Source organism: Oncorhynchus mykiss, chromosome 28 (assembly GCF_013265735.2).
Source record: "Oncorhynchus mykiss isolate Arlee chromosome 28, USDA_OmykA_1.1, whole genome shotgun sequence".
In the NCBI taxonomy this organism is placed as follows: Eukaryota; Metazoa; Chordata; class Actinopteri; order Salmoniformes; family Salmonidae; genus Oncorhynchus; species Oncorhynchus mykiss.
This window is the reverse complement of record NC_048592.1, coordinates 41,274,018-41,291,551: the sequence shown is the minus strand read 5'-3', so window position 1 is coordinate 41,291,551 and position 17,534 is coordinate 41,274,018. Positions and strand designations below refer to the sequence as shown.

The 17,534-nt window shown below is 42.9% G+C and overlaps 1 protein-coding gene across 1 annotated transcript in view; it reads left to right on the top strand.

Annotated features, from left to right (window-relative positions):
* The window catches only part of LOC110509184 (alpha-N-acetylgalactosaminide alpha-2,6-sialyltransferase 5), a 114,686-nt gene extending 100,135 nt beyond the window's left edge, over positions 1-14,551 (top strand). The window contains exons 3-6 of the mRNA XM_036966673.1: positions 7,758-7,991; positions 8,287-8,465; positions 12,853-12,960; positions 13,091-14,551. Coding sequence (XP_036822568.1) covers positions 7,758-7,991; positions 8,287-8,465; positions 12,853-12,960; positions 13,091-13,367 — 798 coding nt within the window. The 3' untranslated portion in view covers positions 13,368-14,551. The remainder of the gene's footprint in view (positions 1-7,757; positions 7,992-8,286; positions 8,466-12,852; positions 12,961-13,090) is intronic.
* Positions 14,552-17,534: the final 2,983 nt, after the last annotated feature.

Sequence of the window (17,534 nt, the reverse complement as noted above, 5' to 3'; positions counted from 1 at the left end):
AAGCTAAGAATGATCGGAATAATCAAGTCAATAAGCGTTGGGTAGTTGGATAGCCTATAGTTAAAATACTGGCAAGTTTGATGTATAACTACTAACGTTAGGTATATAGCTAACATACCGGTACATACTGCTGTAATGATATGATATGTGGTTCGTAAGGAAGGCGTAGCTAACTAACATACCAGTACATACTGCTGTAAAGATATGATATGTGGTTCGTAAGGAAGGCGTAGCTAACTAACATACCAGTACATACTGCTGTAATGATATGATATGTGGTTCGTAAGGAAGGCGTAGCTAACTAACATACCGGTACATACTGCTGTAATGATATGATATGTGGTTCGTAAGGAAGGCGTAGCTAACTAACATACCGGTACATACTGCTGTAATGATATGATATGTGGTTCGTAAGGAAGGCGTAGCTAACTAACATACCGGTACATACTGCTGTAATGATATGATATGTGGTTCGTAAGGAAGGCGTAGCTAACTAACATACCGGTACATACTGCTGTAATGATATTATATGTGGTTCGTAAGGAAGGCGTAGCTAACTAACATACCGGTACATACTGCTGTAATGATATGATATGTGGTTCGTAAGGAAGGCGTAGCTAACTAACATACCGGTACATACTGCTGTAAAGATATGATATGTGGTTCGTAAGGAAGGCGTAGCTAACTAACATACCGGTACATACTGCTGTAATGATATGATATGTGGTTCGTAAGGAAGGCGTAGCTAACTAACATACCAGTACATACTGCTGTAAAGATATGATATGTGGTTCGTAAGGAAGGCGTAGCTAACTAACATACCAGTACATACTGCTGTAATGATATGATATGTGGTTCGTAAGGAAGGCGTAGCTAACTAACATACCGGTACATACTGCTGTAATGATATGATATGTGGTTCGTAAGGAAGGCGTAGCTAACTAACATACCGGTACATACTGCTGTAAAGATATGATATGTGGTTCGTAAGGAAGGCGTAGCTAACTAACATACCGGTACATACTGCTGTAATGATATGATATGTGGTTCGTAAGGAAGGCGTAGCTAACTAACATACCGGTACATACTGCTGTAAAGATATGATATGTGGTTCGTAAGGAAGTCGTAGCTAACTAACATACCAGTACATACTGCTGTAATGATATGATATGTGGTTCGTAAGGAAGGCGTAGCTAACTAACATACCGGTACATACTGCTGTAAAGATATGATATGTGGTTCGTAAGGAAGGCGTAGCTAACTAACATACCAGTACATACTGCTGTAAAGATATGATATGTGGTTCGTAAGGAAGGCGTAGCTAACTAACATACCAGTACATACTTCTGTAAAGATATGATATGTGGTTCGTAAGGAAGGCGTAGCTAACTAACATACCGGTACATACTGCTTTAATGATATGATATGTGGTTCGTAAGGAAGGCGTAGCTAACTAACATACCAGTACATACTGCTGTAATGATATGATATGTGGTTCGTAAGGAAGGCGTAGCTAACTAACATACCGGTACATACTGCTGTAATGATATGATATGTGGTTCGTAAGGAAGGCGTAGCTAACTAACATACCGGTACATACTGCTGTAAAGATATGATATGATATGTGGTTCGTAAGGAAGGCGTAGCTAACTAACATACCGGTACATACTGCTGTAATGATATGATATGTGGTTCGTAAGGAAGGCGTAGCTAACTAACATACCGGTACATACTGCTGTAAAGATATGATATGTGGTTCGTAAGGAAGGCGTAGCTAACTAACATACCGGTACATACTGCTGTAATGATATGATATGTGGTTCGTAAGGAAGGCGTAGCTAACTAACATACCGGTACATACTGCTGTAAAGATATGATATGTGGTTCGTAAGGAAGGCGTAGCTAACTAACATACCGGTACATACTGCTGTAATGATATGATATGTGGTTCGTAAGGAAGGCGTAGCTAACTAACATACCAGTACATACTGCTGTAAAGATATGATATGTGGTTCGTAAGGAAGGCGTAGCTAACTAACATACCGGTACATACTGCTGTAATGATATGATATGTGGTTCGTAAGGAAGGCGTAGCTAACTAACATACCGGTACATACTGCTGTAATGATATGATATGTGGTTCGTAAGGAAGGCGTAGCTAACTAACATACCGGTACATACTGCTGTAATGATATGATATGTGGTTCATAAGGACAGCGTAGCTAACTAACATACCGGTACATACTGCTGTAATGATATGATATGTGGTTCGTAAGGAAGGCGTAGCTAACTAACATACCAGTACATACTGCTGTAAAGATATGATATGTGGTTCGTAAGGAAGGCGTAGCTAACTAACATACCGGTACATACTGCTGTAATGATATGATATGTGGTTCGTAAGGAAGGCGTAGCTAACTGACATACCGGTACATACTGCTGTAAAGATATGATATGTGGTTCGTAAGGAAGGCGTAGCTAACTAACATACCGGTACATACTGCTGTAAAGATATGATATGTGGTTCGTAAGGAAGGCGTAGCTAACTAACATACCGGTACATACTGCTGTAAAGATATGATATGTGGTTCGTAAGGAAGGCGTAGCTAACTAACATACCGGTACATACTGCTGTAAAGATATGATATGTGGTTCGTAAGGAAGGCGTAGCTAACTAACATACCAGTACATACTGCTGTAATGATATGATATGTGGTTTGTAAGGAAGGCGTAGCTAACTAACATACCAGTACATACTGCTGTAATGATATGATATGTGGTTTGTAAGGAAGGCGTAGCTAACTAACATACCAGTACATACTGCTGTAATGATATGATATGTGGTTTGTAAGGAAGGCGTAGCTAACTAACATACCAGTACATACTGCTGTAATGATATGATATGTGGTTTGTAAGGAAGGCGTAGCTAACTAACATACCGGTACATACTGCTGTAAAGATATGATATGTGGTTCGTAAGGAAGGCGTAGCTAACTAACATACCGGTACATACTGCTGTAATGATATGATATGTGGTTCGTAAGGAAGGCGTAGCTAACTAACATACCAGTACATACTGCTGTAATGATATGATGTGGTTCGTAAGGAAGGCGTAGCTAACTAACATACCAGTACATACTGCTGTAAAGATATGATATGTGGTTCGTAAGGAAGGCGTAGCTAACTAACATACCGGTACATACTGCTGTAAAGATATGATATGTGGTTCGTAAGGAAGGCGTAGCTAACTAACATACCAGTACATACTGCTGTAATGATATGATATGTGGTTCGTAAGGAAGGCGTAGCTAACTAACATACCAGTACATACTGCTGTAATGATATGATATGTGGTTCGTAAGGAAGGCGTAGCTAACTAACATACCAGTACATACTGCTGTAAAGATATGATATGTGGTTCGTAAGGAAGGCGTAGCTAACTAACATACCAGTACATACTGCTGGAAAGATATGATATGTGGTTCATAAGGAAGGCGTAGCTAACTAACATACCGGTACATACTGCTGTAATGATATGATATGTGGTTCGTAAGGAAGGCGTAGCTAACTAACATACCGGTACATACTGCTGTAAAGATATGATATGTGGTTCGTAAGGAATGCGTAGCTAACTAACATACCGGTACATACTGCTGTAATGATATGATATGTGGTTCGTAAGGAAGGCGTAGCTAACTAACATACCGGTACATACTGCTGTAATGATATGATATGTGGTTCGTAAGGAAGGCGTAGCTAACTAACATACCAGTACATACTGCTGTAAAGATATGATATGTGGTTCGTAAGGAAGGCGTAGCTAACTAACATACCGGTACATACTGCTGTAAAGATATGATATGTGGTTCGTAAGGAAGGCGTAGCTAACTTACATACCAGTACATACTGCTGTAAAGATATGATATGTGGTTCATAAGGAAGGCGTAGCTAACTAACATACCGGTACATGCTGCTGTAATGATATGATATGTGGTTCGTAAGGAAGGCGTAGCTAACTAACATACCAGTACATACTGCTGTAATGATATGATATGTGGTTCGTAAGGAAGGCGTAGCTAACTAACATACCAGTACATACTGCTGTAAAGATATGATATGTGGTTCGTAAGGAAGGCGTAGCTAACTAACATACCAGTACATATTGCTGTAATGATATGATATGTGGTTCGTAAGGAAGGCGTAGCTAACTAACATACCAGTACATACTGCTGTAAAGATATGATATGTGGTTCGTAAGGAAGGCGTAGCTAACTAACATACCAGTACATACTGCTGTAATTATATGATATGTGGTTCGTAAGGAAGGCGTAGCTAACTAACATACCAGTACATACTGCTGTAAAGATATGATATGTGGTTCGTAAGGAAGGCGTAGCTAACTAACATACCAGTACATACTGCTGTAAAGATATGATATGTGGTTCGTAAGGAAGGCGTAGCAACGTAACTTATTTGAAAAGTCTTTATTACATTGAAAACTACTGTGAGGACTGTGAGCTCCATCGACTGCGGATTGCTTTTGGTGCACAGTCGATACCGCGCTGGACTAAGAAGCTTGAAGGGTTTGAAACCTGCTCCCTGCTTGTTTCATTTGAAGTCGTGCAACAATTATCAGTTTATTATTTGGTTTATATTGCCCATTCATTGTCAGTTAGAGACACAGTTAGTGCATTTGGACCCAAAAGCATAATCAGTGCTCTAACTCCACCTCGTCTTTCTGTCTTCTCCACCTCTCTCCCCACCTCGTCTTTCTGTCTTCTACACCTCTCTCCCCACCTCGTCTTTCTGTCTTCTCCACCTCTCTCCCCACCTCGTCTTTCTGTCTTCTCCACACCTCGTCTTTCTGTCTTCTCCACACCTCGTCTTTCTGTCTTCTCCACCTCTCTCCACACCTCGTCTTTCTGTCTTCTCCACCTCTCTCCCCACCTCGTCTTTCTGTCTTCTCCACCTCTCTCCCCACCTCGTCTTTCTGTCTTCTCCACCTCTCTCCCCACCTCGTCTTTCTGTCTTCTCCACCTCTCTCCCCACCTCGTCTTTCTGTCTTCTCCACCTCTCTCCCCACCTCGTCTTTCTGTCTTCTCCACCTCTCTCCCCACCTCGTCTTTCTGTCTTCTCCACCTCTCTCCCCACCTCGTCTTTCTGTCTTCTCCACCTCTCTCCCCACCTCGTCTTTCTGTCTTCTCCACCTCTCTCCCCACCTCGTCTTTCTGTCTTCTCCACCTCTCTCCCCACCTCGTCTTTCTGTCTTCTCCACCTCTCTCCCCACCTCGTCTTTCTGTCTTCTCCACCTCTCTCCCCACCTCGTCTTTGTCTTCTCCACCTCTCTCCCCACCTCGTCTTTGTCTTCTCCACCTCTCTCCCCACCTCGTCTTTGTCTTCTCCACCTCTCTCCCCACCTCGTCTTTCTGTCTTCTCCACCTCTCTCCCCACCTCGTCTTTCTGTCTTCTCCACCTCTCTCCCCACCTCGTCTTTGTCTTCTACACCTCTCCCCACCTCGTCTTTCTGTCTTCTACACCTCTCCCCACCTCGTCTTTCTGTCTTCTTCACCTCTCCCCACCTCGTCTTTCTGTCTTCTTCACCTCTCCCCACCTCGTCTTTCTGTCTTCTTCACCTCTCTCCCCACCTCGTCTTTCTGTCTTCTTCACCTCTCTCCCCACCTCGTCTTTCTGTCTTCTTCACCTCTCTCCCCACCTCGTCTTTCTTCCTCATTTTATAATGCACACCATATGTGCATTGAAGTACAGATTAAACTTGTTTATAATATAATATTACAATTATTATAATTATAATGCATTATGTATTTATAACACCTGGATAATGAACTTCTTTCAATAAAGCGTTTCACATTCTCCACTGGTTGAAATTAAGTATCTCATTGAAAATACTATCCTGTTGTCACGGCTGTTGAAAGGAGAGGACCAAGGTGCAGCGTTGTGAGCGTACATTTTCTCTTTTATTAAGAAAAGTGACACCGAACAAAACAATAAAACTACAAAAACAAACCGTGAAGCTAAAGGCCATAAACAAAGTCAACCCACAAACACAGGTGGAAAAAGGGCTGCCTAAGTATGGTTCTCAATCAGAGACACCGATAGACAGCTGTCCCTGATTGAGAACCATACCCGGCCAAAACATACAAATACAAAATCATAGATAACAAAACATAGAATGCCACCCTGACCAAACCAAATAGAGACATAAAAAGGCTCTCTAAGGTCAAGGTGTGACACCTGTGTCCTCAAATTAATGCTGATGAAGGGAGTTCGATATGCATAGTTTTTTTTCTGTGTATATCAATTACAAATCAGTCTTTACTTAAATCATGTTTCTAGTCTATTGCATAGTTACAATGTGTAATCATTGATGTCCCAGGAGCAGGAGTGGTAAACACTGTTGAAGTGTATAATTGTAATACTTACATGCAGACACAGCATCATTCAAATAATGGAGTCTCCTAAAGTTGATTCAGCTGCGGGATCGGGGCATCACCAGTACAGAGCTGCTCAGGAATGGCAGCAGGCAGGTGTGAGTGCATCTGCACGCACAGTGAGGCGAAGACTTTTGGAGGATGACCTGGTGTCAAGAAGGGCAGCAAAGAAGCCACTTCTCTCCAGGAAAAACATCAGGGACAGACTGATATTCTGCAAAAGGTACAGGGATTGGACTGCTGAGGACTGGGGTAAAGTCATTTTATCTGATGAATCCCCTTTCTGATTGTTTGGGGCATCCGGAAAAAAGCTTGTTCGGAGAAGACAAGGTGAGCGCTACCATCAGTCCTGTGTCATGCCAACGGTAAAGCATCCTGAGACCATTCATGTGCGGGGTTGCTTCTCAGCCAAGGGAGTGGGCTCACTCACTCACAGCCATGAATAAAGAATGGTACCAACACATTGAGGAGTACACCACATCAGTCAATGGCTTTATCAATAAATGCATCGAGCAGGTCGTCCCCAAAGTGACTATGTACATAACCCAACCAGAAGCAATGGATTACAGGCAACATCCTCACTGAGCTAAAGGCTAGAGCTGCCTCTTTCAAGGAGCGGGACTCTAACAAGAAATCACACTCTGCCCCCCGACGAACCATCAAACAGGCAAATCATCATAGGGTTAGGGTTAGAGGTTACAGGACAAAGACCGAATCGTACTACACCGGCTCCGACGCTCGTTGGATTATTATTATTTATTATATTCATCATTATTATTATTAACATTATTATTATTCATATTATTATTCATATTATTATAATTATTATCATTATCATCATTAGCATCATTATCATTATTATTATTATTATCATTATTATCATTATTATCAATATTATTATTATCATTATAATTATCAGTAAAATTATCATTATTCATATTCTTATCATCATTCATATTATCATTATTATGATCATCATTTATTAGTATCATCATTCATATTATCATTATTAATATTCATATTATTATCATCATCAATATTCATATTATCATTATCATTATTCACATTATCATTATTCATATGATTATTATCATCATGTATTATTATTATTATTATTATCATTATAATTATTATCATTATTATTATCATTATTATCATTGTCATTATTCATATTATCATTATTATCATTATTATATTAAGATGCACTGCCATAGCCTCACTCCTCTCCCCCTTCCTACCCCTGTCTACTGAAATACCACAATCTCCTTTTCCCGCCTCTGAAAATGCTCCTCCTCTCTCCTCCTCTAGCCTCTGAAAATGCACTGCCATAGCTGTGCGTTGGTGACCAGCTCCGGTCACCTGATAGGTGGTAGTCGCGGCGAGGAGATCGACCGGGCGGAGTGTGTGATCCGTATGAACGACGCCCCCACGGCACGGGGCTACGGTGGAGACGTTGGGCACCGCACCTCGCTACGTGTCATCGCTCACTCCAGCATGCAGAGGGTCCAACGGAGCCGTCACGAACTGCTCAACGCATCCCAGGTTAGATCAAAATATACTGCATATGTTTTAAAAACAACCCTTACAGTAATGAGTGCATACCTTTTAGTATAGGTGACCCCAGAGGGAATCAAACCCACAATCCATTGCAAGTGCCATGCAACTGAGCCACACAGGGCTACATAGTTAGTAGATGCTATAATATATTTAATATGTGTTGTCATGTGTTATCCCTTCTGCGCTTTTGAAGTGTTTCAATCTTATCAATGTATCAAGGTTTAATCCAATCCAGGACACAATGTTTATCAGTAGTAACATTACATTCTCCTCCCTCCAGGACACAGTGTTTATCTTCTGGGGGCCCAGTAGTTACATGCGGCGGGATGGGAAGGGTCTGGTCTACAACAACCTGAGGTTGATGAACCAGGTGCTGCCCAAACTAAAGGTCTACATGATCTCCTGGCAGAAGATGCTGCAGTTTGACGAACTCTTCAAGCGGGAGACGGGCAAAGACAGGTCAGTTAAACCTACATGCTAGAGAAAAGTGATTTGAGCTAAATTAATCTACACTACTTTACTGTAGACGGGCACTAACACTCCTGATCAATTCAAGACTAATATATTTTTAGCTCAAAGACATGTGAGCAGGCTAGCTAGACTACTTTATTGTAGATCAAAGACATGAGCAGGCTGGTGTTGTGACTTTACTTTCATTAATCTGGTGACTGTTATTTATTTAATCCATTAACTATGATGTAACAATTAACTCATTGGGAATTTGGGGCACCACAGAAGAGTTTGATTAAAGAGTTACCATCTCCCGAATTCACTTCCTAGAGACCCCTTCCTGCTCCAATCTCGTTAACGGGATTTATTTGACAACATCCAGTGAAATTGCAGTGCGCCAAATCCAAAAACAGAAATACTCATAATAAGAATTCATAAAATATACAAGTGTTACTGCAATATGGGAGGACTTGGCCTTAAATTGAAAGTTCTACCCATTGAAAATAGCGGTATTTTTTTTTGGGATGGTTTGTCCTCAGGGTTTCGCCTGACATATCAGTTCTGTTATACTCACAGACATAGAAAACTCTAAAGTTTCTAAAATTATCTAAAATCTACCAATTATATGCATATCCTAGCTTCTGGGCCTGAGTAACAGGCAGTTTACTTTGGGCATGTCAGTCATCCAAATACTGCCCCCTATCCCGAAGAAGTTTTAAACTCTATAAAAGGTATCTATTACATCTCCTGAATTACTCTATAAAGTATCTTATTAATCATTGCCTCTTATCACATCATCCTTCCGAACAGTCGTAACCTTATGCATCTGCAAAAACCCCAGCCTTACCCATGAGTACTGCACCGATTGGTTTAATTATTTATTTACTAGCTAACTAAAATGAGAAAACAGGATAAAATACACACTTAATACATGAGAAGAAATGTCCCTAGTGGACTGACAAAATATGGCGGCTTAAACACAACAAATGAAGAGGGTTGGGGAGGAGAGATAAGAAAGGATACTTATCGTGGATACATTCTAGGACTGTCCTCACATTAATCATATATTTTGAATGCCGTTCGCCGTTTCTCTGTCGAAACTAGCCCTCCTTCGGAAGAATGTTGGTTTGGCCTTTCAGCGGCACGCTTGTACGGCTCTGGTGTCCAAAAGGGGGGGACCCCTTTTCCGTCTTTTCACTCTGGACATTGCTCCTAGGGTGATGGTTAGCCAGCCGTGTCTACGGTTCCCCTCGGTGATGAGATTAGAAGCATACTGTGATTTGAGACTCATAGTAGGATGGGATGGTTTGCAGTGTAGTATGATGGTCCCACTTCGATCGTGCTTTTCTCAATATCTGACTTAGGGCAGCTAATCAGCCGTACCAGTGACTGTCTGGGAAGTGAGCTTCTAGCCTACACCGCGTGTTGATTGTTCAGGATTCAGACCACTTTACACGCACAGCAGCAACTTGGCAATGTTCTGGTCTAGTATGTTAATTCTTAGCCAGTCTTTTTTTAAGCATTCTGGTCGAAAAGGACGGTTCCATCAGACCGACATGCTCTCTGACCTCACTTGGGGCGTGGCTACTTAATGTGCAGGAGGACGTGATTAGAAGTTATATCTTATGACTCCTAAAATCATAGTCCCATTTTAACAAAAATAATGTCATAATTTCTCATATTATATTATATATAATGTATTGGATGGAAACTTGATAGATAAAAGGGGGTATCCTTTCCAAGTTGCAATATTTCATCCATACAGCTTTTAATGACATCACAAAATGAAAAACAATATGACATTTGTTTCCCACTGACCATTCCCCCCCATTCTATATGTTAGAATTATTGTTCAATTATCAACTTTTTGGACGGGCAAAACTCTCTGGAGACAAAGGGACATTATTTTAGCCAATACTGGAGGGTAAAGAGAAAAACTCTCCCTCTTGTAATTTAGAACAGGGTGTGAACAGTCAACCATCTAGCAGCTCCCCCTCTCCCCTCTGTGGGGAGAAAATCCAGAAAATCAAATTGTAGGATTTTTAATGAATTTATTTGCCAATTATGGTAGAAAATAAGTATTTGGTCAATAACAAAAGTTTCTCAATACTTTGTTATATACCCTTTGTTGGCAATGACAGAGGTCAAACGTTTTCTGTAAGTCTTCACAAGGTTCTCACACACTGTTGCTGGTATTTTAGCCCATTCCTCCATGCAGACCTCCTCTAGAGCAGTGATGTTTTGGGGCTGTTGCTGGGCAACACGGACTTTCAACTCCCTCCAAAGATTTTCTATCCGGTTGAGATCTGGAGACTGGCTAGGGCATTGCAGGACCTTGAAATGCTTCTTACGAAGCCACTCCTTCGTTGCCCGGGTGGTGAGTTTGGGATCATTGTCATGCTGAAAGACCCAGCCACGTTTCATCTTCAATGCCCTTGCTGATGGAAGGAGGTTTTCACTCAAAATCTCATGATACATGGCCCCATTCATTCTTTCCTTTACACGGATCAGTCGTCCTGGTCCCTTTGCAGAAAAACAGCCCCAAAGCATGATGTTTCCACCCCCATGCTTCACAGTAGGTATGGTGTTCTTTGGATGCAACTCAGCATTCTTTGTCCTCCAAACACGATGAGTTGAGTTTACCAAAAAGTTATATTTTGGTTTCATCTGACCATGTGACATTCTCCCAATCTTCTTTTGGATCATCCAAATGCTCTCTAGCAAACTTCAGATGGGCCTGTACTGGCTTAAGCAGGGGGACACGTCTGCCACTGCAGGATTTGAGTCCCTGGCGGCGTAGTGTGTTACTGATGGTAGGCTTTGTTACTTTGGTCCCAGCTCTCTGCAGGTCATTCTCTAGGTCCCCCCGTGTGGTTCTGGGATTTATGCTCACCGTTCTTGTGATCATTTTGACTCCACAGGGTGAGATCTTGCGTGGAGCCCCAGATCGAGGGAGATTATCAGTGGTCTTGTATGTCTTCCATTTCCTAATAATTGCTCCCACAGTTGATTTCTTCAAACCAAGCTGCTTACCTATTGCAGATTCAGTCTTCCCAGCCTGGTGCAGGTCTACAATTTTGTTTCTGGTGTCCTTTGACAGCTCTTTGGACTTGGCCATATTAGAGTTTGGAGTGTGACTGTTTGAGGTTGTGGACAGGTGTCTTTTATACTGATAACAAGTTCAAACGGGTGCCATTAATACAGGTAACGAGTGGAGGACAGAGGAGCCTCTTAAAGAAGAAGTTACAGGTCTGTGAGAGCCAGAAATCTTGCTTGCTTGTAGGTGACCAAATACTTATTTTCCACCATAATTTGCAAATAAATTAATAAAAAATCCTACAATGTGATTCTCATCTTTTTACGTGGGAGAACTTGCAGAAATGGTGGCTGACTAAATACTTTTTTGCCCCACTGTATAGTGATCGATGTCTGCAATATTTTGGCATATTTTTGTTTCACAGGAAAATTCAATGGCCTTGTTGACGGATTTAGTAGAGCACTTCCTCTGCCTCAGACAGTATTTCTACAATCATTGCTTTTAGCATGTCTCAATCTACCACTTACTCCTTGAATCCCTTCCCATTGATACAAAATGAAAACAGGCACACCAGGCTCTCTTTCTCTGTCTCTTTCTCCTCTCTGTGCCTCTCTCTCTGACTCTCTCAATTCAAATATATTCAAAGGGATTTTATTGACCTATCAGGTGACCGGAGCTGGGAAATGTGTTTAAAGCAAGTGAAAAAAACAAAACAACAATGACAAAAACCAGCAAGTGAAAAAAATCTGAAATTAAAAGTAAAAAGATTCCTATTGACACGTGGAATGGATTCCTATTGACACGTGGAATGGATTCCTATTGACACGTGAAATGGATTCCTATTGACACGTGAAATGGATTCCTATTGACACGTGAAATGGATTCCTATTGACACGTGGAATGGATTCCTATTGACACGTGGAATGGATTCCTATTGACACGTGGAATGGATTCCTATTGACACGTGGAATGGATTCCTATTGACACGTGGAATGGATTCCTATTGACACGTGGAATGGATTCCTATTGACACGTGGAATGGATTCCTATTGACACGTGGAATGGATTCCTATTGACACGTGGAATGGATTCCTATTGACACGTGGAATGGATTCCTATTGACACGTGGAATGGATTCCTATTGACATGAAGCTGTGAAATCATTATTTATCTGCCCATTTTAATACATCTGTATTGTTCCCATGGACATGGTAGTTACTGATCACTTTTAAAACAGTTGATCAGATATCTTCTCACCTATTTCCACCTCCCCCCTCATCTCATCCCCCCCCCCTCATCTCATCTCCCCCTCCCTCATCTCATCCCTCCCTCATCTCTCATCTTTCCCCCTCCCTCCAGGCGTATCTCCAACTCGTGGTTGAGTACTGGTTGGTTCACCATGACCATAGCTCTGGAGCTGTGTGACCGGATCAATGTCTATGGCATGGTGGCTCCAGACCACTGCAGGTGAGATCTCTAACTCATTCTCTCTCTCAATCTGTCTCCGTCTCCCAGTCTCCGTCTCCCAGTCTCCCAGTCTCCGTCTCTCTGATATCTTTGTCAAATAATCTCTTCTGTTATCTTGTCCCCCTCTCAGAGAGCCCCAGCCCCCATCGGTCCCCTACCACTACTACGAGCCCCTCGGTCCAGAGGAGTGTGCCATGTACATCAGCCATGAGCGGGGCCGCAGGGGCAGCCATCACCGCTTTATCACAGAGAAGAGGGTCTTTGCCAGCTGGGCTCGAACCTTCAACATCCACTTCTACCAGCCTGACTGGGAACCCCCGCCGCTGGCCCCCGCTAACCGCACGCAGGGGGAGACGGTCTCGGTCAGCATACGTGACTGGCGACCGGAAATGGAAGTTGGGTGGTGACAGTGACTGCTGGGCATCTGTGGAAAAGCTGTAACTCAAATGGGACTGAGCTGGAGATGGTGATGGACAAGACCACATGAGACGGTCCAAAGTCTTCTGACCACAACTGAATGGTCCATACAGTAGGATACTGACTGCACATGGTCCTTCGCTGAGGATCGACCGTCCCCCTCTAGCTATCTGTCATGGACAACTGTAGAATAATGACTGCAAAACGTCCTTCACTGAGGATCGACCGTCTTCCTCTAGGCCGTCATGGACAACTGTAGAATAATGACTGCAAAACGTCCTTCACTGAGGATCGACCGTCCTCCTCTAGCTATCTGTCATGGACAACTGTCGAATACTGACTGCACATGGTCCTTCACTGAGGATCGACCGTCCTCCTCTAGCTATCCGTCATGGACAACTGTAGAATAATGACTGCAAAACGTCCTTCACTGAGGATCGACCGTCCTCCTCTAGGCCGTCATGGACAACTGTAGAATACTGACTGCACATGGTCCTTCACTGAGGATCGACCGTCCTCCTCTAGCTATCTGTCATGGACAACTGTCGAATATTGACTGCACATGGTCCTTCACTGAGGATCGACCGTCCTCCTCTAGCTATCCGTCATGGACAACTGGAAGGACCAAATACAGCTGGCTGGTCCATAGGCTACTAACCACAACTTGTTTGAGCGTACTGGATGGCCGTAAGGGTAACCGACCACTAGTGGTGCACGGGTCAGCAACTGCCAGACTAGATGTGATAGTGAAAATGTGAGGCCGCACCCAACCCTAAAATATAGAAAATGTACTGTAGGCTACAGTCAGGGACTGTGGATGTTTTTGACAAGGGGCACAGTATTGTTTTATCCTGATTTCGATGTGTTTCTGCTTAGAATTTTGTTAGTCAACTTGTCTATAATTAGATACATGTAGCTTCTCGTCTGTCATTACATGTTGCCGTAGTAACTAAATCAACCATTGTTCACCAGAATAATGTTATAAATCGATAGAATGAACGCTTCTGTCATCTCTGCTTCTTTCATGGCGAGAAGACCTTTAGAGACCGGGGAGAAAATGCAATAACAAAATAAAAATGAGAAATATTTTCTGTGCAGAATTTCCAAATGACATCACTTCGACCGGGTTGTAAGGAAATAAAAAGCTTTGAAAATGACCCAACGTGTTTCTGATAAGAGTTCAGTTCGGCTTGGATGCATATTTTATGTAGTTGAATTAGTATCAGCTGTTATGATGTTGATAAAGACAGCACCTTTACAGACGGTCCCTAACTGTGGTTGAAATACTATCAGCTGTTATGATGCTGATAAAGACAGCACCTTTACAGACGGTCCCTAACTGCACGTTCACATTCTATCAAGATACTGAAAGAAACCATATTTCTCCACTCCTGTTCCAGAGTTTAAATGTTGTCTACATTTGGTGACACACAATCAGTGTCTAGATTTCAGTTAACATTTAACTCATCTGAACAGCAAGCTACAGTACCCTTGACTTACCATAGGCCTAATTGAAGTCCGTGTCTTGTCAGCTGTCAAATTTATTTAGCACCTCACAATCACACATAACATTAACCACTTTGTCAAATTTCTCCCCAGACATTGGCTGTCTAGATTCCTGCTGTTTGTTGTTTTCAATATTCCCAGCGACCTGCCCTGTCTGGAACTGAGAGGAGTAACAGCATAACCTGTCCTGTCTGGAACTGAGAGGAGTAACAGTATAACCTGTCCTGTCTGGATAGAGGAACAGTATAAGCTGTCCTGTCTGGAACTGAGAGGAGTAACAGTATAAGCTGTCTGGAACTGAGAGGAGTAACAGTATAACCTGTCTGGAACTGAGAGGAGTAACAGCATAACCTGTCCTGTCTGGAACTGAGAGGAGTAACAGTATAACCTGTCTGGAACTGAGAGGAGTAACAGCATAACCTGTCCTGTCTGGAACTGAGAGGAGTAACAGTATAACCTGTCCTGTCTGGAACTGAGAAGAGAGGAGTAACAGCATAACCTGTCCTGTCTGGAACTGAGAGGAGAGGAGTAACAGTATAACCTGTCCTGTCTGGAACTGAGAGGAGTAACAGCATAACCTGTCCTGTCTGGAACTGAGAGGAGAGGAGTAACAGTATAACCTGTCCTGTCTGGAACTGAGAGGAGAGGAGTAACAGTATAACCTGTCCTGTCTGGAACTGAGAGGAGAGGAGTAACAGTATAACCTGTCCTGTCTGGAACTGAGAGGAGTAACAGTATAACCTGTCCTGTCTGGAACTGAGAGGAGTAACAGTATAACCTGTCCTGTCTGGAACTCAGAGGAGTAACAGTATAACCTGTCCTGTCTGGAACTGAGAGGAATAACAGTATAACCTGTCCTGTCTGGAACTGAGAGGAGTAACAGTATAACCTGTCCTGTCTGGAACTGAGAGGAGTAACAGTATAACCTGTCCTGTCTGGAACTGAGAGGAGTAACAGCATAACCTGTCCTGTCTGGAACTGAGAGGAGTAACAGTATAACCTGTCTGGAACTGAGAGGAGTAACAGCATAACCTGTCCTGTCTGGAACTGAGAGGAGTAACAGTATAACCTGTCCTGTCTGGAACTGAGAGGAGAGGAGTAACAGCATAACCTGTCCTGTCTGGAACTGAGAGGAGAGGAGTAACAGTATAACCTGTCCTGTCTGGAACTGAGAGGAGAGGAGTAACAGCATAACCTGTCCTGTCTGGAACTGAGAGGAGAGGAGTAACAGTATAACCTGTCCTGTCTGGAACTGAGAGGAGAGGAGTAACAGTATAACCTGTCCTGTCTGGAACTGAGAGGAGAGGAGTAACAGTATAACCTGTCCTGTCTGGATAGAGGAACAGTATAAGCTGTCCTGTCTGGAACTGAGAGGAGTAACAGTATAAGCTGTCTGGAACTGAGAGGAGTAACAGTATAACCTGTCTGGAACTGAGAGGAGTAACAGCATAACCTGTCCTGTCTGGAACTGAGAGGAGTAACAGTATAACCTGTCTGGAACTGAGAGGAGTAACAGCATAACCTGTCCTGTCTGGAACTGAGAGGAGTAACAGTATAACCTGTCCTGTCTGGAACTGAGAAGAGAGGAGTAACAGCATAACCTGTCCTGTCTGGAACTGAGAGGAGAGGAGTAACAGTATAACCTGTCCTGTCTGGAACTGAGAGGAGTAACAGCATAACCTGTCATGTCTGGAACTGAGAGGAGAGGAGTAACAGTATAACCTGTCCTGTCTGGAACTGAGAGGAGAGGAGTAACAGTATAACCTGTCCTGTCTGGAACTGAGAGGAGAGGAGTAACAGTATAACCTGTCCTGTCTGGAACTGAGAGGAGTAACAGTATAACCTGTCCTGTCTGGAACTGAGAGGAGTAACAGTATAACCTGTCCTGTCTGGAACTCAGAGGAGTAACAGTATAACCTGTCCTGTCTGGAACTGAGAGGAATAACAGTATAACCTGTCCTGTCTGGAACTGAGAGGAGTAACAGTATAACCTGTCCTGTCTGGAACTGAGAGGAGTAACAGTATAACCTGTCCTGTCTGGAACTGAGAGGAGTAACAGCATAACCTGTCCTGTCTGGAACTGAGAGGAGTAACAGCATAACCTGTCCTGTCTGGAACTGAGAGGAGTAACAGTATAACCTGTCTGGAACTGAGAGGAGTAACAGCATAACCTGTCCTGTCTGGAACTGAGAGGAGTAACAGTATAACCTGTCCTGTCTGGAACTGAGAGGAGAGGAGTAACAGCATAACCTGTCCTGTCTGGAACTGAGAGGAGAGGAGTAACAGTATAACCTGTCCTGTCTGGAACTGAGAGGAGAGGAGTAACAGCATAACCTGTCCTGTCTGGAACTGAGAGGAGAGGAGTAACAGTATAACCTGTCCTGTCTGGAACTGAGAGGAGAGGAGTAACAGTATAACCTGTCCTGTCTGGAACTGAGAGGAGTAACAGTATAACCTGTCCTGTCTGGAACTGAGAGGAGTAACAGTATAACCTGTCCTGTCTGGAACTGAGAGGAGTAACAGTATAACCTGTCCTGTCTGGAACTCAGAGGAGTAACAGTATAACCTGTCCTGTCTGGAACTCAGAGGAGTAACAGTATAACCTGTCCTGTCTGGAACTCAGAGGAGTAACAGTATAACCTGTCCTGTCT